General features: G+C 34.5%; 3 protein-coding genes across 14 annotated transcripts; 2 read left to right on the top strand and 1 right to left on the bottom strand.

Annotated features, from left to right (window-relative positions):
- The first annotated feature begins 1,425 nt into the window (after positions 1–1,425).
- On the top strand, positions 1,426–6,409 carry LOC113690347 (uncharacterized). 2 transcript variants are annotated; one of them, XM_027208201.2, is made up of 5 exons: positions 1,426–1,622; positions 4,620–4,963; positions 5,288–5,431; positions 5,720–5,778; positions 6,024–6,409. In XM_027208201.2, the coding sequence occupies exons 2-5, from the start codon at positions 4,722–4,724 to the stop codon at positions 6,179–6,181; spliced, it is 603 nt and encodes a 200-aa protein (XP_027064002.1). In that variant the 5' UTR covers positions 1,426–1,622; positions 4,620–4,721; the 3' UTR covers positions 6,182–6,409. The 2 variants fall into 2 exon arrangements, with proteins under 2 accessions (XP_027064002.1, XP_027064001.1); XM_027208200.2 differs by having other exon boundaries at positions 5,573–5,778.
- A 1,836-nt stretch (positions 6,410–8,245) lies between these two features.
- Positions 8,246–24,425, top strand: LOC113690348 (uncharacterized). 4 transcript variants are annotated; one of them, XR_003448424.2, is made up of 8 exons: positions 8,246–8,732; positions 9,626–9,693; positions 17,853–18,196; positions 18,521–18,664; positions 18,807–19,012; positions 21,081–21,198; positions 23,246–24,016; positions 24,178–24,425. XR_003448424.2 is itself a non-coding variant. In XM_027208202.2 (6 exons), exons 3-6 carry the CDS (start codon positions 17,955–17,957, stop codon positions 19,411–19,413), a joined length of 750 nt encoding a protein of 249 aa, XP_027064003.1. In that variant the 5' UTR covers positions 8,249–8,732; positions 9,626–9,693; positions 17,853–17,954; the 3' UTR covers positions 19,414–19,642. The 4 variants fall into 4 exon arrangements, 2 of the variants coding, with proteins under 2 accessions (XP_027064003.1, XP_027064006.1); XR_003448423.2 differs by having other exon boundaries at positions 21,081–24,016; XM_027208202.2 differs by lacking the exons at positions 21,081–21,198; positions 23,246–24,016; positions 24,178–24,425 and adding an exon at positions 19,256–19,642 and having other exon boundaries at positions 8,249–8,732.
- LOC113690346 (uncharacterized) lies at positions 10,355–17,195 on the bottom strand. Of its 8 annotated transcripts, none has more exons than XM_072050521.1 (12): positions 16,926–17,195; positions 16,051–16,266; positions 15,893–15,955; positions 15,760–15,822; positions 15,590–15,661; positions 15,213–15,379; positions 15,012–15,065; positions 14,106–14,808; positions 13,620–13,792; positions 13,193–13,299; positions 12,428–12,536; positions 10,355–10,435 (listed from the first exon to the last, which is right to left on the bottom strand). In XM_072050521.1, the coding sequence occupies exons 1-6, from the start codon at positions 17,119–17,121 to the stop codon at positions 15,228–15,230; spliced, it is 762 nt and encodes a 253-aa protein (XP_071906622.1). In that variant the 5' UTR covers positions 17,122–17,195; the 3' UTR covers positions 10,355–10,435; positions 12,428–12,536; positions 13,193–13,299; positions 13,620–13,792; positions 14,106–14,808; positions 15,012–15,065; positions 15,213–15,227. The 8 variants fall into 8 exon arrangements, with proteins under 8 accessions (XP_071906622.1, XP_071906625.1, XP_071906624.1 ...); XM_072050524.1 differs by having other exon boundaries at positions 14,621–14,808; XM_072050523.1 differs by having other exon boundaries at positions 14,637–14,808.
- Positions 24,426–24,718: the final 293 nt, after the last annotated feature.

The following is a 24,718-nucleotide window of genomic DNA, read 5'->3' as shown; positions in this document are numbered from 1 at the left end:
AAAAGCATGTAAACACATAATATCACATAAACACATAACACATAATCATGATATCTAGATGCAAGGTCCTAAGAAAGCGGTAACACATAGCACATAGGCATGCAAATCACACAAAACAAAATAAAGCAAATAAACCTCTAACTATTACACTTGGGGCTCTAACTACAATCTAAGAGGAGAAGAAATAAATAAATAAACAAACCCCTAACTATTACATATTCTATCTACATATAGGTCTTGAACCCTCTAACTATTACAACTTTGGCATTTAAATGTCTTTTAAATAATTACATTAGAATAAACGCACAAAATTAAAGTAAAATCAAATAACTAAAGAAATAAATGAATGAAAATGAAATAAAACATTCAAAATCATACAACTACACACATAAAACACATAAGTGCACATAGGATCAAATAAATCAAAAATAAGGGATAGAGTGTACCTCCCTGTGGTTGGGGCCCTAATGAAAGAAATTTACTTATTTACCCTCAAAAAACAAGGAAAATGTCAAGGTATTACTTTAATTAACAAATAATCATAAAAAATGAAAATAAAACATGAAATTGAATCAATTAAATCATGTAAACAACCTACATTTAAGAAATTTAAAAAAGCATGGACTTAATTACAAAAATTATAAAGTTATGGGGGTCAAATTATAATTATCACAAAAATTTGGGGAAAATTAAAGAAAAACAAAGTTTAGGGACCTATTTACAATTAAATTAAGGACCCAATTGAAAGATTTTGAAAATTTGTAGGGCCATAAGGAAAACATCCAAAATTTAGGGGACTGGAATGAAATTTCATTATCACTTACTTCTTGACTTAACAGGCCATTGGGCCCTTTTCTTTATTTGTTTATTTGTTTGGGCCAAAAACTTCCCCAACCCAAAGGAAAATCCAAAGAAATGGAGCGGGCTAGTCTATTATTTTGACCCAAAATTAACCCATGAAACTAATGGGCCTTGACCCTCTAGCCCAAGCCAAAAACCCAACAAAAATAAACTAAATCCACTTCCTTAAACCCAAACAAAAATAGCCTCTTAACCCAAATCACTTATTTCATTGAACCCAACATGATAAAATCAACTAAAATTATTAAACCACAATTATGACCCAAAATCAAGAATTAATCCACCCAAAAGACTATTTAACAATATGAAAAGATGATTAAAATCTAAAAGGGTGAAGTTAGTTCAACTTGTTCGATTTTCGGGTCCTGTCAGAATAAGGGAAACTTAAGGGGTTCAAAATGCGATAACAATAAGGACCTAATTGAAAGAATAATAAAAATTTTGGGGTCAAATTATGAAGTTTTAACATTATGGGGTTAAATCACAAGGAAAAGGAGAATAAAGGGACTGAAATTATAAATCCAAACAAGCAGCCATCTTCTCCAAATAGATTAAGCATCAGCTACCATTTCTGCATTTCTTTGCGGACGAAAAATACCAGAAAGTTCCCCTCCAAATTCCATAAAAAATAACCCTCACATGAGTCTCCTCTTAATCAATTTCATGTCAGTAATTTGATTTCAAACCAAAGACAGAATAACGGAACGAAAACAGAAGAGGTGCAAGACATCAGTACATCCTGGAATTCAAGCTATTACCGGGTTCGTTTATCTTTTTTCCCTTTTTTTTTAACCTTTCTTTGTTGATTGCTGGGTTTTAGGAACCGTCCCCTCGGCCCTCTGTGGTTGCTGTTTTTGGGAAAAAGATTGAATTTTGATGCTTGCAGTTTCATGTTTTGCCTTGCTATAGGAAGATCGGAGGCAATATGTGAATTTCTGGATTGATATTCTGTGAATTTTTGTGGGTTTTGATTATTAGTTATAATTCTTGCACTGCAGTTATGAGTTTTGTAGTTGTAGATTGGTCCAGTTGCAGGTGGTAGATCTGATTCTGTAATAGCTGATTGAACTGTACTGTTATCTTCTTTTGGTTACTAGTTCAGTTGGAACTTTTGTTGGAAGGGAATTGTAGTAGTGTCATATTTGAAGAAGAATGATGATGCCGTAAAATCCTATTTCATTTTTGTAAGTTGTTGCTTGAATGATAAGATAGTGTGAATAAATTTTTGTATATGTTTGTAATTTTCCTGCTGCAGAGTTGCACAGCTGATTGGTAAATTTTTTGTTGCTTCATTTTGGTTCGAAATTAGCAGGACTATGAAGAAACTGAAAGGATCTATCTTCTTTTTTCACTATGAATTGGTTTACGATACTTCCTGATATTCGGTAATGAAATTTGCATGCGTACGTTCAATGTCTTGGGGGAGCCTCTAATTATACAATTTGTTTGTTGGGCATATGATCTTTATTGACTTGTCATTGCAGCAGCAGCCTAAATGATTAGATTATATTTTTGCTATTCCTCCATTTCATAGACTAACTTGGTAAAGTAAAAAAAAGTTGAAAAGCAAAAGATCTGGTTTGTCCCCAAATTAGATAAGGTATTTTTTTTGGTTTGTCCTCAAATTAGATAAGCTCATCAGTCTGTTTGTCCTGTAATTTTTGTTTTGTTTTGTTTTTTTACTCGTTAGTTGCCTTTGTTGCCTGGCTCGAAGATTGTAGCAAAGGTGAATCAATAGGTTAATCTATTATCTTACTATGGAGACTGCTAGCCAAGAGAAAGTGCGAGTTTCTGCACAAAATGTTTTTGAATAGGCTTTTGTGAATGAAAGTAAAAAAAAAAACCTCATATGCACATGAACTCCAGTAGACGTATGTTTCCTGAAATTCCACAATGATAAAGCTGCAAGTCTTCATAAATTTTGCATACTTGTTTCTTTATTACAGTGATGGATCGAGTAAAGGATTTGTACCATTTTAGATAGAAAGTTTCATGGTCACAAGTGGAAAAAGTTCACGGATGTTGACTTCAAATCATCATGGAATTAAAGAAGGACGAATAGTCTTAAGCATCATTGATTCTACTAAAATTATTGCAATGCATCAAATCATTTTAGATTTACAATTGATCCACTATAATGTGTCCCGAATCACTAGTAGCACTAATGTTTCATAGCCGTGCATCACTAGGTGTATATTTTAGTTTTGGCAATTATTACAAAACTAGGATTATCTTTTGTTAAGGTGCCATTGGATGTCTTCTTGTTATTTGAGAAATTTGATACAAAATTTCCCATCCTCCTTGGCTATGTATTAATTTATTTGTTGAATATTCATAATTAGCTATGTATTAATTATGTGCATAGGTGTGTGTGTATATGTGTGTGTATATATATATATATTTATTTATTTATTTATTGAACCGGGGTTGAACCGATCCGACCGGTTGAACCTCGACCCTTTCACTTCACCGGTTCAATTGACGGTCCAAGTTTTAAAACATTGGAGACCATTATAAGCTTTGGAAATGATCAAGTGAGCATCAACAAGAGACAAACGCAAATTATCAAGCTTAGTCAGAAAAAAAAAAAACTTAGAATTCCTATATGATGGACTTAGATCTTCATACAAGCTGCAATCAATGAGAAGAGCGAATAAGATTACCCCTGATGCTTACAGAATCAGATTGAGCATGAAAAATCTTGGAAAAAAACTCGCAAAATTCGAAGTGCAGCAGATCCATATGACTGCTACTGGCATCGAGAGCTACGAGGATAACGATTTCAAACTCTGATTTGAAGGTCTTAGAACTGTTTTTTATAAAACTCTCAACACAAAAATTGCTCTACTATGATCCTAGAAAGCGTAGAAAAAAAAATATCCTTCAAAGGACCTAAAACGAAGTAGAAAAATGGGGATGAACAGGGTTGGATCGTCAACCCTGTCTCTGCTTTTTATCAGAAAAATTTTCTTTCCTTGTGCTCTCTCTTTTCTTCCTCACCCTGCTTTCTAACTTGTTCTTTTCTCTCTCCTCCAACCCTAAAAGCTCTCTTGTTTCCTATTTATATGAAAACAAAAACCCTAATCTAGAAATGATAGGTAGGATGAATTTTTTAGAAATGATGAGGAGTCCCTTTTGATGAATATTTTTCAATAGAATTTGGAAGACGATGAATTGTATATGTACTAACCAAACTTTGGAGAAAAAGAAAGAAAAAAAAAGAAAGGAAAATAAAATGAAGTCATGAAGCTTTTTGTACCAGTCTTGCCGTGAAATTTTGGAGAAGAAACACGCGCCTGCATTGCACGCACGAGTGAAAATCATTCAAAAAAATTTTTTTTTGAGAAAAAGAAATGGGCCAATGGGCCTTTGGTTCTTCAGGCCTACCTTCTAGGCTTCAATTTTTTTTTCGCATGGATTTTTCTTTGGGCTTCATTTGGGTTTTGGGAGTTTTTGATAGGATTTATTGTTAGGTTTGTTTTTTGATTATTTAATAATTGAGGTTGAAACAAAAGAAAAATCTCTACTATTTTCTCCAATTTGGAACATCTATTTTCTTTTTTTTTCTTTTTTTCTTTTTGCATAAACCTATAAAATAAATTTAAAATGATTAATTAAATAATTTATAAGTAAAAACAAAAAATAATAGACTTGAAATTGAGAAAAATTTAAAAGTGTCTTATTATATAGTTTCATTGTTTTTTGTTTTTTGTATTGTGTTTTTTGGAGTATGGACTCAGTTAATCATGCTTTTATAGGAGAACGAATGCGCATGGTGGAAGATATCACTTTGTTTGAGGATTCCTAGATCTGTTGGAGTATAAGGATTGTCAACAAGGGCATTGTTTTCAACAAAAATAATGGCAGATTACCATTTTGTGTACAAGGATCTGGAAGGTGCCTCGACGCAATGGGACGATATCCAGAGAAAATTAGGGAACCTTCCTCCCAAACCCCCTGCTTTCAAGCCCCCTTCTTTCACCCCAGCCGAAGACCCCGACTCAAAGCCCAAAGACAAGGCCTGGGTCGATGACAAGACCGAAGAAGAACTTGAAGACCTTGAAGATGATCTTGACGATGATCGCTTCCTCCAAGAGTACAGGTACCTCTTAACTTTTTTCATTTTTTGGGGTGGTGGGCCTTTTGATTTTCCTGTATTTGGTCGTTGAATTGTCTTCATACATATATTGGGATTTCAGTAACTAAGGCTTGAAAGTTAATTTCCTTTTTTAAATTTCTTGGTAATTAGGATTATATTGGAATTATTCCCCATCTAAAGAGATTTTGAATTTAGGTAACAGTTGTGGAACTTAGTTCTTCAGTAATTGAGGTGAAAAATTAGGTGCATCTTGAGAAAAATGAGCTTTTGAATTAGTGTGGTTTCAGTAAATGTGGAAGCTAATACGTGTTTTGGTGCTTTGCAAAGGAAGAAGAGGTTGGCAGAGATGAGAGAATTTGCCAAAATTGTGAGGTTTGGGTCAGTGATGCCGATTTCTGGATCTGATTTTGTGCGAGAAGTTTCACAAGCACCAGCAGATGTTTGGGTTGTGGTGGTTCTTTACAAGGACGGGTAATTATAACTTATTAAGCACTGTTTTCCTCTTCACTATTATCTTTGTGGTGATGTTAAATTTTTTAAATATTGGTTCAAAATTTAGCAACTTTTATGTTGGAGGTACTAGATTGTTTAACACTACACATTTTCTGATAGACACGCCGATTGCGAGCTTCTTTTGCAATGTTTGGAAGAACTGGCTCAAAGATATCCGGCAACCAAGTTTGTGAAAATTATATCTACTGACTGCATTCCTAACTATCCTGATCAAAATATTCCAACTCTTTTGGTGTACAACAACAGTGCAGTCAAAGCAAACTATGTGGGTCTCCGTAGCTTTGGTCGGAAATGCACACCTGAAGGTATGTTGGAAGTTTAGGCTTCTGCAACTCTTTTGATATCTTCTAATGGAAGTTGATGTCTGTATTGCCTTGAAACCTGTGTTTTATGGAATATTCATGGTTCTTATTGTTTTTGTTTAGATTAGGATTAACTAGCGGAGGGACTGAGAATATGATAACTATTTGATTCCCTATTTTAATCTTTTGTAAATTGAATCTGCTATTTTCTCTGACTGATTTCATAAACTGCATTTCCAAATCTTTAGGTGTTGCATTAGTTCTCTGTCAGTCGGATCCAGTTCTCAATGATGGTCAGGGTGGGGGTGAACAGTCTAAGAAAGATGTTCTTGATGGAGTCAGGAAGAGGTTTATAGAGAAGGTTGTGACAGCGCGCGAAGATGATGACGGATCTTCAAGTGATTAGACTAGGACTTTTTCTCCCTTGTCTTGGACAGTTTATTTCTTTTTTATCTCCTTTAGGTTATCTGTCAACTTAAGGTTTTGGTTTGCAACTATGGAGATATTGTCTGATATTTTCCCCATTATTATGCTTTAGTTTAGTTTTGCGGCAGGGTATCCCAGATCTTGATGTGCTTGTTCCATTTGGCTCTCATGTACTTTCATTCTAGTTGCAATGAAAAATTATTTTGTTCGTGGTGCTGTTTTAAATGAGTGGATTGTAATTTACTACTAGATATTGCCCCAGACAGCTTATTAATTGGTATACATGTTTCTTTTTATTAACTATGGTTTGCTCACACTGTTGAACAGTTTGTGTCCTTTTATGGAAGTATTTTACATTCAATCTAAGGTCTAATCGACATGTAGAGCTTGATGCCTTTGAGAATTTTAGAGTGTTGAATACCTTTTTGATAGATAAATAAACTGGTGGACTAAAATTTTCCTGTGTGCTTGTAAAAGTTTTCATTTTATGACCTTCAATTCATGGTGTTATTTTGTTGTTTGGTCTTTCTTTTGCTGGTCCTGCGTGTGTGTCATTGAAAACTCCTATCTGCTTATCTTCATCTTTTGCTGTGTGCCAACTTATGCTGGTACACTATTCTGGGCTTGAGTAATTAAGAATGTCAAGTTTCAAGAAAAGAAATGGTTAATTGTGTGATTATTGCTAAGTTTGACGTTGATCTTAAAATTCGGTTTAGCACTGAAAGTGGAATTTTCACTATTCTGCTGGGTTGGATCTTCTACTCCTCTCGGTATTTTAGTAAAACGCATAAATTAATCATATATTCATTTTGAATTCGTGGAGGCTGTCTTTACCTGAATGGATGTAATTCTGCTATGGAAACCGGTAAGAAACAAGCATCTTTTTTTTTTATTTTATTTAAATTATACTCTTTGATGCTTAAAGGTGGTAACAACTCCCTGATTATAGGCTCTGCAAGTCAGGGTGGATTTGTTAGAATATACAAGGCACATGGGATATCTGTCCTAATAATGCTGTATAGAAGGAGAGTTGTGCTTTAATCAGGCCTTTCTGACCATAACATTAAGTTAAGGTATCTTGTACCAGATTCAGAAACTCATTCCATTGGAATTCTCTGTGTATCATCGGCTTGATATCTAACATTCTAGAAACCAAAGTGTTCCATTACTGAAAGAAGGATGTTGACTGAATTTAGTAGTTTAGAATTCATTGCCTCGTTCTAATTCCTCTTCTTTGTAATCCAGAGGATGAAATTGGCTTTGCCTAGGAATATATCTCTACTCTGATAGAGCAATTTATTTTCAAACCACATAGTGTATTTTTTCAGGTAATTTGAATATTGCTTAATAGCTTAAGTCTGACTGAAATATTCACTGAAGAGGGATCATATAGAGGTCAAAATGAGATGTGCATCTTGAAACTCCATGTGATGCTGCCATTTTACATGGTTATGCGAAGGGTGGTTATCTGCCATTTTAAGCATCTTTGATTTTATAGTAGCTTCTGTTCTAGTTGTGGAATGGTTACAACTGCTGTTTGGAAGAGAGAAAATGTTGTTGTGGTAAACAAAAAAGCATGCTATAGAGCATCTTTATTTTGAGGCAACAGAAAAGCACATTGGATATGTCACTGACCTTGTTCCTTCTGGCAGAAATGATGGAATAGAAGGTAAAGGTGGCTGTTTTCGTAGTTGCAAGAATTCGAGATTCGGTTGCTGTTCAGTGTACCGCTACAAGATAGGTGGTGCATGAATGATGGAGAAGCAAAAAGAAACAACCCATATTTGTAATGGGATCTGCAGGGGCACGTGATTTGCAGTGGGGTAGAGGACGAAAGACCATCAACAATCCAAGCAGCATTCCCACTTTATATAAAGTTGTTTATATACAATACTTCCAAAGTTAATTAGCGTTAGGAAATATTGTGAAGATGTAATTTTTTTGTTTTCTTTTATTTCTTTTATTTATCTGTTCATGGTTCAGTGAAAAGGTAAATTGTAAATTCAGAAGGTATGGAGTTGAAATAGTCACAAGCAATTAGTATGCAGGAATGAGTGAAGGGAGAGAATTGGAAGAGAAAAGGAAGCGAAGATATTTAATACGCAATGTATAAGCACGGTACAATGATTGTGGATGAGCAATTGCTTTGGCTGCGAAACAACCAATCAGCTGCGAATTGGACACAGGCTTTTCGGCAATTGAACACAGGCTTTTCGGTCTTCGGTCCTGGGTCGTGGGTTCCTCAGTTCACAAATAATTTGCGTATCTAATTTCTTGGTTTCACTACGCTTCACTTCAGAGTTCAGAGCTACTTTGCTCTGCATATATAGAAATTCGGTCATATGTACGAGAGAGCGAGCGGGGAACAGAGAAATAGAGTGACAATGGTGAGGATATTATCCATGGCGTCGTCGATTAAACCTTCGCTGTCCTGATTTAGGTCTGCGGCTGCTGCAGGGCTTCCTTCTCGCTTCGCTGTACCCTTCGGTTCGTGTCTTGTCGCCCTCTCAGCTTATTGCATCTTGGCAGTGGTAATGTTTTCAGTATGATTTAATTTGATTAATTTTTTCTGTTCAAATTCTGTGTTTTTTGTGCGGCGGGTAGCCGAGGGGTGGGAAATTCATCCCTTTCATTTCTTGGTCGATACTTTGGCCGAGGGGTCAATTTTGTTATCTTATCGATGATTTCTAAGGAATAGGGTTTGAAAATACGGAAAATTGAAATCTGATTGGAAATAGATGAAGCCATATTTGAGCCGTGACCAGACCATCTTTCTAATCTTTTTGGCTGAACTGAGGCGAACCCAAATGACGCTTAACCAATACTGTCACTTCTCATGAACGTGAATATTGGAGCCATCCCACTCTGGTTCACGACAGCCATGTCTATACGTTTTTTGCACACATCTATGTCTGGTGTCCGCTGTGTGTAGTGTGTGCAGGGGAGACTGGGCAAGGGAGAAATGAGAAGAGGGGAGTGTGAGAAAGGTGAGAGAAAAGAACATGGCTGATAGATCCACAGACAACATGGGGTAATAATTCACAACAGTGAGTTGCAACTCTCAACTGAGAAGCTTGAACCAAAGATAATAGGTTTTTTTTTTTTTTGGGGTGAGTGGAGCTGAAGAGCAAAGGTAATAGTTAATTACAGGGAAAATACATTACTTGCAAACTAATGGTGAGCTTTATAACGTTTGTGTCATGATAAAAAAAGTTTAAAATAAAAATTAGGCACTACCGTGGATCTGCCAATCACATAATAATCTGTGAGTAATGCCTGTAATAATTGAAAAACTTTGAATGTATGATAGATCTATTGTGACTGAATGTCAAATGAAAATGGTGTGTTTTCCATTCTTGATTACAGAAGTAGATAAAAAATGATGGAATATAACTCTGCTTTGTCTTTTTGTTTCTCATGATAGCTGAAGTGCTAGAGCATAAGCTAAGGAAGTATATGAGCAGATTCCAGTACCAAGATTGGCTAAAAATAGTAAGAACAACAACTGCAGTTACTTTGTTATGTTTTGTCTTTCAAAGCAATTTATGCATCTCGTTCATAGCATTCTCATGCTTAACCAGAATAATTTTTTCCAATTACCTGAATGCATTAACAGTGGAATCACTCAGGTCATTGTTATAAAAGCTTCTTCATGAATAAAATCAATTACATCTGATGTTAAAGGCTTCAGCAATAACATGTGTATTTTAAGGTTAGCAACTCAATTAGATGAATTACTGAATCTGTGCATATTCATTGATTCTTGTAGAAGGCTAGAAAAAGTTAAGAGCAAAGACATAATATGAAAACTTGTTTGGAGAAGTAAAGGTTTGGTGTCAAATTTTTATAGTCCAGAACATAAACCATAAGTGCGTGCCTAGCCTGAACGTAAGAGAAACTAACTAAATGCCAAAACTGCTGTTTGCCTAACATCATTGCTTAATTCTGATGCAGCAAAATGTAAACCAAGGCTAAGGTAGGTACTATGCTGAATAACCTGTAGGAGATGATTTTTAAAAAAAAGTAGAAAAGTGGAAACATAAAAATAAGTACTTCTTTACATAATGCAATAAGACAAATACCAATGTTTATGTTTCTGAATATGGGCTGCCACCACCACCAGCCTCATTCTGTGACAAGGAGCCATTAGTGATTTTCGTTGTTGTAGATGGCCGCTGTCAATAAGTTGTAGTGCTGTTGCGCTAAACTTAGTCCAATTTGTAGCTCTGGTGAGCTAGTTGTGACAGTTTAAACAAATACAAAATGTTAGATAGAGATAACTACTTTTATCATTATTCAGCATATAAAACAATGAGGAAAGTAGGTGCACAGTAGCATGTTTGAACTGGTCCATTTCAGGCCTATTTCACAATTGGCCCAAACTCACTATTAAACACAATATACACATTATTACATACAAAACATACACTTTTAATGTAACCTTTAATGGATCAGATTCTAACTGGATCGAGCCAAATGACACCCAGGCTCTACTCATGTTTAAATCAAGTCTTACTGATTCAATCATACTTTTCTCAAGTTGAATAGGCCGAACTCATTCCAGTTAGACCTATTGATAGTTCTAATCATACATATTATGGTAGGTATTATATTATATATTTTAGTGCATATTATAGTATAATTTGTACTTAAAATTATATGTATGGATGGAGTGGTGTGTACTTAAAATTTGTACTTAAAAAGTGTATGTTTGTGCAACATTGTCGAATGCAAAAAAAACTTTATATGCTAAGAAACATCAACTGACACAAAATGCATCACTAAACAACTTAATATATTTCAATGACTACAAGATGTTTTGAGTCCTCTCCATCATAGAATCAGTATTCTCAGTAACGCACCATATTGTCATAGTTGTTTATCATACAATGAAATATATGAGCATCAAAAACTTGATATCCGTTCCCATGATTGTGCTATGATATCAAAAACTTGATATCAAACTTTAACTTTTAAACAAAGCACCATATTTTACAAATGTTTTGAAAACTAACTTGACTCTCAATTCCTTTTCCTCCTTGTAAGTTTTGGGATTTCCCCTTGAATAAAAAAATTTTCCCCTTGTAAATATGGAATGTAAAGTAGTTAATGTGAGATTTGGAGAAACAGCCTCTAATTTAATTCTGAAAACTGAACTTTGTTCATGTGAAAAAGTTACCGAGCATACAAAATTTGAAATTGAGAATGCTTGCTATTTGCTATTTGTCTTTGATATTTTTTTCGTTGTAATCAAATTTGATTTACTAAATGTCATTGAGTGATCGTACTCAGATCTTATTTTGAACTAACTAACCATGTTTTTAAACTATTATGCACATCTTATCTTGTGCTAACTAAAATATTATTTCTCTTCTTAACAGATTGCTTTATTGTGTTGGGAATTATGAAATGCAATCTAATATGCAAAAAGCCAACAATTAGTCAAATGTTTTAAAGAAATCTAGTAAACTGGGAAAGCATCTTGGGAAGAAAAGAAAAGAAAATAGGAAAAATGTCTTACTTATTATAACTATATAAGAATTGCAATGTCAACTGTATGGAAGTCTTCGAGACAGCATCCCTTTTATTTTTGATAACTTTGTAGCATAAATAGTTTCCTTCAGAATTTTGATTACCCTCTGTTATCTGAATATCTTTCTTGGGACTGGAAAGTTAGTCCCTCATTTTCAAAAGATAAGCTTGGTGTTCATTCTCTACAAGGTCAAATGCTATTTGAAATCCCAATAAACCATCATTCTTACTTTTTGCTCTTAAGAGTTTCTCAAATGCAGCAGCAATGTCTTGTGGTCTATCCAAAAACATGAGAAGCTGACATATGCCTAAATAATCAGGTGACATATGCATTAAAGTAGTTGAGGTTAGAATTTCTGAAGTTTTCACATCTGATACACTTGGACCAACATTTTTTAGAATTAGGAATAAGGTTTAGAAGAATGAATTAAATAGATATAATCATATCACGCTGATATTTTCTAGAGTTGACAAGATTGTGACAGACATGATTACAATAGTATAGAGTTACTTGAATGTTGTCAGTTTGTATAAGTATTTGCTGAAGCTTATCCAATCTCTGGTATTTTATATCTATTCTCACAGGTTATTGATATCTTTTGTTAATTATATACCTAGAGGGAGTTTCAAAAATGAGATAATGAGAGAAAGTTTAAATATATAGTATAATCTAGTGTTTCAGAAGTTTACATACTTATCAAGCATGCTTTGAACAATGGCCTTTGATCTTGGATCTATCTTTGGTGCTTTATTTGTCTTAGCAGCCTTAGTCTTGAGATCAGGACGTTTGTCTATAGCTTTAGCTGAGATAAAAGGATATAGTAGAAAATAAAGTAAGACGTGTATGGCATGGTTAAAAAGAAATGCATAGTTAACTTATGTAATACCAGTGCCACTTTATACTTCAAAATCAGTATTTATCTAGCCATGATTTATTTTCTTAAAGGTTTGTTATGAATAATGAACACATACGAAAGCAAAAAAAAATTTATCCTTCCTATTCTTCAAATGGATTTTACATAACCTGGTAAAATGAATGCTAAAATATTAATCAAGGAGATGAGTTGTCTGTAGAAGTAGGCTTTAAAAGAAAAACTTGCAACAAAAAGGCATCTTTGAATCTTTGAGGCTAGTAATATAGCTAGTTGGCTGTGAGTCTCATCAAAGTTCTCATGTTCATATACACTCTTGTTGCAAAACGATAAACAGTTAGTAATTAATTTTCTGAACATACAATTATAAGAATGAGCAATGTAAATATATAATGAATTTTCTGAACATATATCTACAAGAATGACTAATAAGGGTAGAAAAAGTTAAGAGCAAAGACATCATATGAAAAGTTGTTTGGACAAGCGAAGCTTTGCTGTCAAGTTCTTATAGTCCAGAACATAAACCATAAACCAGTGCTAAGCCTAAACATAAGACAAACTAACCAAGTGCCAAAATTGCAGTTTACCTAACACCATTGCAGCAGGTATCAAATCGTCTTGTTGTTTGCAGTTTCATTGTAAGCAAATGCTAATGCATACATTTATCGATAATGTGCTTCTTCTGTTCCGTAAACTGTCAAAAAGAGAAAGAATTCATTAAGTTTTTAATTCTAGCAATAGATTATGGAATTCATTCAGCTTTTATAGAAATATATTATAGCTTTTAATTTAATAAGTTTTTACATGACATTTTTTATATCATGAAAAATATCTTCATTAGGAGTTTCCAATACTGCTAAGGTAGGTACTATGCTGAATAACGTGTAGGAGACAATTTTTAAAAAAAGACAGAAAAGTCGAAAGATAAAAATAGGTACTTTTTTACATAATGCAATAAGACAAATACTTCAGCGTTAGTGTTTGTTAGACTATGATAGAGGAACTAATTCATGCCTTCCTCATAGCAGACAATGCTTATATTTCTGAATATGAGCTGCCACCACCACCAGCTCCACTGTGTGACAAGGACCTATAAGTGATTTTCCTTGCTGTAGATGGTCTCTGTTAATAACCTGTACTGCTGTTGCGCTAAACTTAGTCCAATTTGTAGTCCTGGTGACCTAGTTCTGATAGTTTAAACAAATACAAAATGTTAGATAGAAATAATAAGTTTTATCGTTATGCAGCATATAAAACAATGAGGAAAGTAGGTGCAGAGTAATGTGTTGACAGTTGTGACGGCATCCATAATGCTATTAGTGTGTATAGTTGCATTATGACAAATATTATTTCTCATCTCAACAGATTGTTTTATTGTGCTGAGAATTACAAAATGCAATCTGATATGCAAAAAGGTAACAATTAGTGAAATATTCCAAAGAAATCTAGTAAACTGAGAAACTATCTGGAGAAGGGAAAAAAAGAAAATAGGAAAAATACCTTAGTTATTATAACTATATAAGAATTGCAATGTCAACTGTATGGAAGTCTCTCGAGACAGCATTCCTTTTATTTCTGGTAACTTCGCAGCATAAATAGTTTCTTTCAGAATTTTGATTACCCTCTGTTATCTGAATATCTTTCTTGGGACTGGAAAGTTAGTCCCTCATTTTCAAAAGATAAGCTTGGTGTTCATTCTCTACAAGGTCAAATGCTATTTGAAATCCCAATAAACCATCATTCTTACTTTTTGTTCTCAAGAGTTTCTCAAATACAGCAGCAATGTCTTGTGGTCTATCCAAAAACATGAGAAGCTGACATATGCTTAAATAATCAGGTGACATATGCATTAAAGTAGTTGAGGTTAGAATTTCTGAAGCTTTGACATCTGATACACTTGGACCAACATTTTCTAGAATTAGGAATAAGGTTTATAAGAATGAATTGGATAGTAGATATAATCACATCACGTTGATATTCTCTAGAGCTGGCAAAATTGTGAGAGACATGATTACAATAGTATAGGGTTACTTGAATGTTGTCACTTCTTGTAAGTGCTTGCTTATCCAATCTTGAATACAATAGTATAGGGTTACTTGAATGTTGTCACTTCTTGTAAGTGCTGAAGCTTATCCAATCTTTGCTGCTTTATTTGACTCAGCAGCCTTAGTTTTGAGGTCAGGACGTTTGTCTATAGCTTTAGCTGAGACAAAAGTATATAATAGAAAATAAAGTAAGACGTGCATGGCATGGTTAAAAAGAAATGCATAGTTAAGTTATGTAATACCAGTGCTACTTTATAGTGCAAAATCAGTATTTATCTAACCATGATTTATTTTCTTATAGATGCAATACATAGAAATACTTAACAAATTTAGAAGGCAGAATTCAACAATAACATGCTACCTAGAATAGTCCGGACATAATCTGAATCTTCTGATACATTGAATAGAAGGTCAACTGCAAGGAATCACAACAATGAGTGATTTAGTTTATTCAAATAACAAAAGACCTGAGAGGGGAGATAGAGATTTGTTATAAATAATGAACACATATGAAAGCAAAAAGAACTTATGCTTCCTATTCTTCAAATGCATTTTATATAACCTGATAAAATGAATGCTAAAATATTAATGAAGGAGATGAGCAGTCTGTAGAAGTGGGCTTTAAAACAAAAACTTCCAACAAAAAAGCATCTTTGAATCTTTGAGGCCAGTAATGTAGGTAGTTGCCTCTGAGTCTCATCAAAGTTCTCATCTTTATATACATTTTCACTGCAAAAACGATAAAAGACTTAGTAATCAATTTTCTGAACATACAATTATAAGAATGAGTAATGTTAATATATAATGAATTTTCTGAACATATGACTACAAGAATCAGTAATAAGGGCAGATGAAATGTATGAACACTAATCTCTGTTTTTTGCTGATAAGGACATATAAGTTTTGTAACATTTTCAGATACATTTTAGTTATACATACCTTTTGGATGATTTTTTATGACATTAGAAACATTGGTTTCCACTGGCTGAGGCTGTACTGTCATTGATATACCTGATTAGGTAAATAAAAAAGTGTAAGAACATAAATCAAATTCAGTGACCAACCAACACTGAGCAAATATTTGTAAAAATAGTATTAAGGGGTTAAACCTGCAAGATTATCAACTGTTTCATGCAAGAAATTAGAGCAGCTATCGCATATAGGAGGATCACCTACCAGATAAAAACAAAGAAATTGTTATATGAAACATAGAGTGATAAATATGATTATAACAAGATATACCTGACACATTTAGTTTATTGATTCTTCTGCATTTATAGTTGGACGAATTTTTTGATGAAGAACCTAGAAGAGCAAAAAAAATACAGAATTAAGGTAAACATAGAATACAGAATTACTTGTGTAAACATAGAAGACAGAATTAATTTGTGTAGGCAAACCTTGTTCAAATGTCGAAAATACAAAATCATGCTTTTTCAGCTTGCTTTTTGATTTACCATTGGTTTTGCACAGAGAATTACTTTTGACAGCAATAGATTGTTGCAGATTAGTCTCTTTGTTTCTATTCTGTTGCAGAAGTTGTTTAACAGCAATACTCTGTTGGTTATTGTGCTCATTGTTTTGCTGTGCGTCACACCCAACTGGAAGTTCTATACCTGATATACAAGATTTTCATAATTCACATTGCTTAGAGAAGATTTTTTGCCTCTTTATTTATGAAGAAAGTAATTTAGAAGCATAAGTCAGTGATTGAAAAAGAGGTGCATGGCATTGACGGGCTGGATAATATGGAATCTTAGTGGGAAAAACAAATGTGTATGCTGATATATATTTATATGCTGTATGCACGTTTACTATTTTACATCAGCTTAGTTTTTTTTTTTTTTTTTGGGAAAAACATCATCTTAGTTGTTAACTTGACAAGAATGTCAACATTAAATGCCATTAATTAATTAAAGCATGAAATCATATAGAAAAGTGAAGCAGGAACAGTTTTAAATTTCAACACCTCTGCTAGCTGTATTAACATTTCAAGTACTGCTCAGTTAGTATTATATTTTTTGTATGCTACAATCCAGATTAGTAGTGTGATTGTAGTTTGTCTTACTGATGGTTAGTTCTTATAATATATTTTTTGTTGGGGAGCAATTTGTTATCGGTTACTCGATCTATGTTTTTCTCGTGAGCAGGTTTTTCATAAGAAAATTTTTAAGTATTGCATGCATGAGAAGCACCTTCTTTTATTTCAGACGATGCATTACTGCTTTCTGCTACATACAAAAACACAATATAAAGGCAAAACTGAATTAGATACCATCAGTTTGCCGTTGATTCATAGAAGATGTGGATGCAGCAGCTTTCCTTCCTCTCCTCTTTTGATAAGCTTCTCTTTGTTTAGCTCTACGAGCTTCTTTTTCTTCCACTGATAAGGAAGCATATTTTTCTCTTAATCTTCGATTGCGAACAATGTTCTTATTCGTTGAATGTGCAAGTGCATCAGTTGAAGCCATGGTTTACAGTTTATAGCATGAATAAAGGAAGCATAAACGAAGCAGAAGGTAGTAGGATAAAGCAAAAAATTGTGGGCTTATACAAATAGCTACGGAACATGAATACATGAAGCAATTTTCCAATTTCCAACACCAAAAGTAAAAGTTATTGTAAAATGACACTGTTAGACATGAGTTGAAAATATATAGTCCATTCAATGAATATTTTGAGGGACAAAAATGTAATTAAACAAGAGAAAATGAGCTGGCTGATAGATATAAACATCACATCTCATTAATACTTCTTGGAAATGCTGCAAAACAGTCATTGTTCCACTAACATTCGGCTAAGCCTTGCAAGAAACAACAACCAGTTCTAATAGCTACAAGGAAAAGAACAGCCAAAAGGCTTGGAGGACAAAAATAGCCCTGAAGAGAGCAAACGAATTGTAATGAACACTAACCCTCCAAACGTCTTAGCTCCAAGAAAAAGAACAACCAAAAGGCTGCAAGGACAAAAATGGCCCTGAAGAGAGCAGATGAAATTGTAATGAACAGGAACCCTCCAAACGTCTTCTTATAAGATATAAAGAAATTAAAATGATTAATTAAATAATTTATAAGTAAAAACAAAAAATAATAGACTTGAAATTGAGAAAAATTTAAAAGTGTCTTATTATATAGTTTCATTGTTTTTTGTTTTTTGCATTGTGTTTTTTGGAGTATGGACTCAGTTAATCATGCTTTTATAGGAGAACGAATGCGCATAGTGGAGGAGATCACTTTGTGTGAGGATTCCTAAATCTGTTGGAGTATAAGGATTGTCAACAAGGGCATTGTTTTCAACAAAAATAATGGCAGATTACCATTTTGTGTACAAGGATCTGGAAGGTGCCTCGACGCAATGGGACGATATCCAGAGAAAATTAGGGAACCTTCCTCCCAAACCCCCTGCTTTCAAGCCCCCTTCTTTCACCCCAGCCGAAGACCCCGACTCAAAGCCCAAAGACAAGGCCTGGGTCGATGACAAGACCGAAGAAGAACTTGAAGACCTTGAAGATGATCTTGACGATGATCGCTTCCTCCAAGAGTACAGGTACCTTTTAACTTTTTTCATTTTTTGGGGTGGTGGGCCTTTTGATTTTCCTGTATTTGGTCGTTGAATTGTCTTCATACATATATTGGGATTTCAGTAACTAAGGATTGAAAGTTAATTTCATTTTTTAAATTTCTTGGTAATTAGGATTATATTGGAATTATTCCCCATCTAAAGAGATTTTGAATTTAGGTAACAGTTGTGGAACTTAGTTCTTCAGTAATTGAGGTGAAAAATTAGGTGCATCTTGAGAAAAATGAGCTTTTGAATTAGTGTGGTTTCAGTAAATGTGGAAGCTAATACGTGTTTTGGTGCTTTGCAAAGGAAGAAGAGGTTGGCAGAGATGAGAGAATTAGCCAAAATTGCGAGGTTTGGGTCAGTGATGCCGATTTCTGGATCTGATTTTGTGCGAGAAGTTTCACAAGCACCAGCAGATGTTTGGGTTGTGGTGGTTCTTTACAAGGACGGGTAATTATAACTTATTAAGCACTGTTTTCCTCTTCACTATTATCTTTGTGGTGATGTTAAATTTTTTAAATATTGGTTCAAAATTTAGCAACTTTTTATGTTGGAGGTACTAGATTGTTTAACACTACACATTTTCTGATAGACACGCCGATTGCCAGCTTCTTTTGCAATGTTTGGAAGAACTGGCTCAAAGATATCCGGCAGCCAAGTTTGTGAAAATTATATCTACTGACTGTATTCCTAACTATCCTGATCAAAATATTCCAACTCTTTTGGTGTACAACAACAGTGCAGTCAAAGCAAACTATGTGGGTCTCCGTAGCTTTGGTCGGAAATGCACACCTGAAGGTATGTTGGAAGTTTAGGCTTCTGCAACTCTTGATATCTTCTAATGGAAGTTGATGTCTATATTGCCTTGAAACCTGTGTTTTATGGAATATTCATGGTTCTTATTGTTTTTGTTTAGATTAGGATTAACTAGCGGAGGGACTGAGAATATGATAACTATTTGATTCCCTATTTTAATCTTTTGTAAATTGAATCTGCTATTTTCTCTGACTGATTTCATAAACTGCATTTCCAAATCTTTAGGTGTTGCATTAGTTCTCTGTCAGTCGGATCCAATTCTCAATGATGGTCAGGGTGGGGGTGAACAGTCTAAGAAAGACGTTCTTGATGGAGTTAGGAAGAGGTTTATAGAGAAGGTTGTGACAGCACGCGAAGATGATGACGGATCTTCAAGTGATTAGACTAGGACTTTATCTCCCTTGTCTTGGACAGTTTATTTCTTTTTTATCTCCTTTAGGTTATTTGTCAACTTAAGGTTTTGGTTTGCAACTATGGAGATATTGTCTGATATTTTCCCCATTATTATGCTTTAGTTTAGTTTTGTGGCAGGGTATCCCAGATCTTGATGTGCTTGTTCCATTTGGCTCTCATGTACTTTTCATTCTAGTTGCAATGAAAAATTATTTTGTTTGTGGTGCTGTTTTAAATGAGTGGATTGTAATTTACTACTAGATATTGCCCCAGACAGCTTATTAATTGGTATACATGTTTCTTTTTATTAACTATGGTTTGCTCACACTGTTGAACAGTTTGTGTCCTTTTATGGAAGTATTTTACATTCAATCTAAGGTCTAATCGACATGTAGAGCTTGATGCCTTTGAGAATTTTAGAGTGTTGAATGCCTTTTTGATAGATAAATAAACTGGTGGACTAAAATTTTCCTGTGTGCTTGTAAAAGTTTTCATTTTATGACCTTCAATTCATGGTGTTATTTTGTTGTTTGGTCTTTCTTTTGCTGGTCCTGCGTGTGTGTCATTGAAAACTCCTATCTGCTTATCTTCATCTTTTGCTGTGTGCCAACTTATGCTGGTACACTATTCTGGGCTTGAGTAATTAAGAATGTCAAGTTTCAAGAAAAGAAATGGTTAATTGTGTGATTATTGCTAAGTTTGACGTTGATCTTAAAATTCGGTTTAGCACTGAAAGTGGAATTTTCACTATTCTGCTGGGTTGGATCTTCTACTCCTCTCGGTATTTTAGTAAAACGCATATATTAATCATATATTCATTTTGAATTCGTGGAGGCTGTCTTTACCTGAATGGATGTAATTCTGCTATGGAAACCGGTAAGAAACAAGCATCTTTTTTTTTATTATTTAAATTATACTCTTTGATGCTTAAAGGTGGTAACAACTCCCTGATTATAGGCTCTGCAAGTCAGGGTGGATTTGTTAGAATATACAAGGCACATGGGATATCTGTCCTAATAATGCTGTATAGAAGGAGAGTTGTGCTTTAATCAGGCCTTTCTGACCATAACATTAAGTTAAGGTATCTTGTACCAGATTCAGAAACTCATTCCATTGGAATTCTCTGTGTATCATCGGCTTGATATCTAACATTCTAGAAACCAAAGTGTTCCATTACTGAAAGAAGGATGTTGACTGAATTTAGTAGTTTAGAATTCATTGCCTCGTTCTAATTCCTCTTCTTTGTAATCCAGAGGATGAAATTGGCTTTGCCTAGGAATATATCTCTACTCTAATAGAGCAATTTATTTTCAAACCACATAGTGTATTTTTTCAGGTAATTTGAATATTGCTTAATAGCTTAAGTCTGACTGAAATATTCACTGAAGAGGGATCATATAGAGGTCAAAATGAGATGTGCATCTTGAAACTCCATGTGATGCTGCCATTTTACATGGTTATGCGAAGGGTGGTTATCTGCCATTTTAAGCATCTTTGATTTTATAGTAGCTTCTGTTCTAGTTGTGGAATGGTTACAACTGCTGTTTGGAAGAGAGAAAATGTTGTGGTAAACAAAAAAGCATGCTATAGAGCATCTTTATTTTGAGGCAACAGAAAAGCACATTGGATATGTCACTGACCTTGTTCCTTCTGGCAGAAATGATGGAATAGAAGGTAAAGGTGGCTGTTTTCGTAGTTGCAAGAATTCGAGATTCGGTTGGTGTTTCGTGTACCGCTACGAAGTTTGTTCTGAAAGCAGTTCTTGACAGTATGAGGTAAATCCGTCAAACTTGAGTTGTCTGAGTAGTTTTCATGATTATTTAAGTTTCATTCTGGCAGGACTTTACCATGTTAACTGAGGAAGGAATTCGGACCTATGTACATCTCCTGAGTCCTGACTAGACAAAACTTACTGGATATTTTCAAATTTCTGGCTTTCATTGCAGAGAAATCGGAGAGAAAAATCCATGGACCTTTAAGACAAGTAATATCTAAAGTACCTGGTAGATTGCTGACTAACTTCTTTTTTGGTTGGGGCACCATGGGGACACTTATGGCATTTCTGTAATTGTGGTACAATGCCTCACTAGTCATATATTGAGATTGATAAAGATTGTCACAGCATCTGGGTGGCTCTACCAGTCCTCCATAAGAAACCTTCATGAGTTTTATTATCCCTCTCCATTTTAGAGCACTAAATTGGAGTGTGGTATAATATTTAATAGGCATTGACAATGAAAAAATAAATAAATAAATAAGCAGCTCATAAATTTGAATAATTTTATGTTGCTTTGGTGGACTTGGGAAGAGATTATTCATGAAGTTGCTCAACCCAAATCCTAGAGAAGATCTCAAATGACAGTTATCCAGGATAATATGTGCTCAAGTACCCTGCTGATAAAAAAATTTTAAGCAGTTATCAATGAAGCAAAGTAATTCATATATTCATATAAAAAAATTCATAAAAAAATTTCCATAGACGGATTCAATTCCCTCATTTCTGATGTCTGCATTTCTTCACAAATGCAATATTCATGTATTTGCTAAAAAGACCAGCACTTTTCGTATGAAAAATCTGTGTTTTTAGACAGGTTATCTTGGCCACTCAACAACAGTCAATTAATTTGTTGGAATTGGGTGTGCATGGTGCTGCTTCATTCTCAAGCAGATTCTGCATCATGTATTAAATTTGTATAGCTTTAAACAAGGTGGAAAATTCTCTTTTCTCTGAGTATGTGTACACAATCTTTTTTGACATTTTCAGCTATTATTTCAAATAATTACCTTTTAAGCATACAAGTTTGATATTCCTCATATTCACTTTAGATCAGATGACATGATGAGGAAAAACAACTGTTACTTAGATAGGTTTGCTGGAACTTCCCAGTCTGACCCATAATGCTTGTGCTTTTGGTTTCTCTGACATATTTGAGTAATTGGCAAAGTAAATAGTCTTCATCAGCCAAATATGGATCCTTGGAAGTGAGAGAGAGAGTTGTCAATGCAAATGATGATTTTGACAAGCATTTATTATATTTTAGTATCCCTGTCATCTTAAGTGCTCAAGGTGATTGTTCTATTTCTGAAGTTGAGGAGTCAAAAATTAGGTACAATCACAGAAGAAGATGAGCTAATCTTCTATTAATATAACTGAGAAAATAAGCTGTTCAATGTTTATTTCTATAAATTAGTTATTAAAATTTGGATTCACCACTTGAACATTAGAATACATTCACTTTTCCTGATTGAGCAGAGTTTTAATTATGTATACCGTACCTAGTACTTTTCAGGTTTTCTCATTTCATTCTGTCCAGTATGTTGATGTATTCTTGCTTGAGGTAGCCTTTCAAGAGATTCTCAGTTTTGCCGTGGTATTCGCTTTAGTGACCGATTGAACTCAAATATGTCAGTTCTGAGCTAAGTATTCTATTTAGAAGCTGTACGTTGAGAGCACCTGTTGGTTCTCAAATTAAAAGTATTATCCCTGCATTCTTCTATTATTGTAAATTTAAGTTCTTTTTCCTTCTCTTCAGTTGTTATGCATATTTGGTATTCCATAGAGAAAGTTATCTTGAGTTTTATTCTCTTCTTTGATGGAGCTTTAGGAGATTATTTTTTATCTCTTGATGCATCTTGAACACTACGTTTTTGCAAGTGCAGAAAGCAAGTGTTATGTGATACATTGTGGATACTATTTTTGGATTAGAAAGCCTAAGAAAGTAGCCTGGCTTAAGTATATCTTAGTTCATTTTATTACATTATACTGGCTCTATTTCTAGCGAGTTACTGTGATATTCTTTTCTTTCTCTTCCTTTGAAGCAGGATCATTAAGATATAGTACTTCAAATCATAGCAGGTAGATAGTTATGCTTAAGATCGATTTATGGTGAAGTAATCAGGTTCTGCAAGCTCAAGTATCGAGTAATCATCTAGAGATGTTTGAGTCTGATTTCTGGAATTCCTTTGCTCTAATCTGCCACCATGTTGAGGTACATAGCCAACAACAATATCAAACTTGAACTTCTATGCAGCTTGGTTGGCTCAGATTATATAAAATCTCCTTCAGGTACCCCCGTTTTCTCCACCTTTAGAGAATTATGCATCCACATTATGATAGTGATTCTTGAAGTTACTACTGCTTCTTGTCTAACGTGTTGGTCTAAAATCACTGATCCTGAAGTCTCAAGGTTGTACAAATAGAACACCCATGCTCACATTCGTAGTTGGGCACATTGTTTAACCATTCATCACTTTTGAGCTCCATTGCTTCATTAAGTACGATGACATGGAATCAACTTCTTGCTTGGGACTGCCTTTAGAGGCCAACTAGAAAGCTAAAGAGGCCTGGAATCCTGCATTGGAACTCAAATGAATTATCTGAACAAAAGGAAAATGTCTCAAAAGGAGCAAGAAAAGCACCCTGCTGAGGCTACCTTGTTATTATGTGTCTCTCTTTGCCATTCCTTCAGTAGCCAAAAGAGGGGAGCAGCTGCAAAGATGTTTGCAATGGGGAGGGAAGGAAGATGAGAAGAAGGGGTCGCATTTGAATGGACGGGAAAAGGTCGAATCACCAACCAGATATTGGGTTTGGGGGTAAGTGACCTTAGAGCCTTCTTTATAGCTCTGTTAGGGAAATAGCTAAGGAGATTTGATTAGAGCAACTAGCACTCTGATGAGAAAATAATTGTTTTTTATGTTTTTATTTAATATACTTATTTATTTGTTATTTCTTTGCCATGTCTCAAATATCTCAGTTATTTAGCTGCTCAGAACCCAGTGCAATGATCATCTCTCTGATGAAAAGTGATTGAAAGTAGGATGGGAGAGGGGAAGGGTGGAAAACTGCTTTCAGTTGCTATCCCTGTGGCAAAGGTTTACGGAAGGGCATTAGTAGGGAAATCACTAAACTGTTTTGAATTGCTATTACACTCTTTACTTCGTCAACACAAGAATCTTTTGTTTCTATAAAGATTATTTCCCATTTGATTGGGATTTAGCTTGATGGAGATTTCATATTCTTTCTCTTATTAAGAATCTTACATTGTCTTATTCTGAAAAATGCATATGCTACTCGCGTTGTTAGCCATCTCGACTCGGCCGAGTCTGACACGACTCGATCGAGTCATAACGGAACGGTGGAGTTCGTTACAATACCGATTCTTGAATTGCAAATAAATTCATATCCACAGTGACTCACTCTAACTCAGCCAATGACCGAGTAGAAGCTGTAATGCCTAGAATTGACCCCAATCTTCGAGCCAACTCAGAATCGATTCGGGAATCAAGCAATGCCAA

Source organism: Coffea arabica, chromosome 5c, assembly GCF_036785885.1.
Source record: "Coffea arabica cultivar ET-39 chromosome 5c, Coffea Arabica ET-39 HiFi, whole genome shotgun sequence".
Taxonomy (NCBI): domain Eukaryota; kingdom Viridiplantae; phylum Streptophyta; class Magnoliopsida; order Gentianales; family Rubiaceae; genus Coffea; species Coffea arabica.
This window is presented reverse-complemented; position numbering and strand designations above follow the sequence as displayed.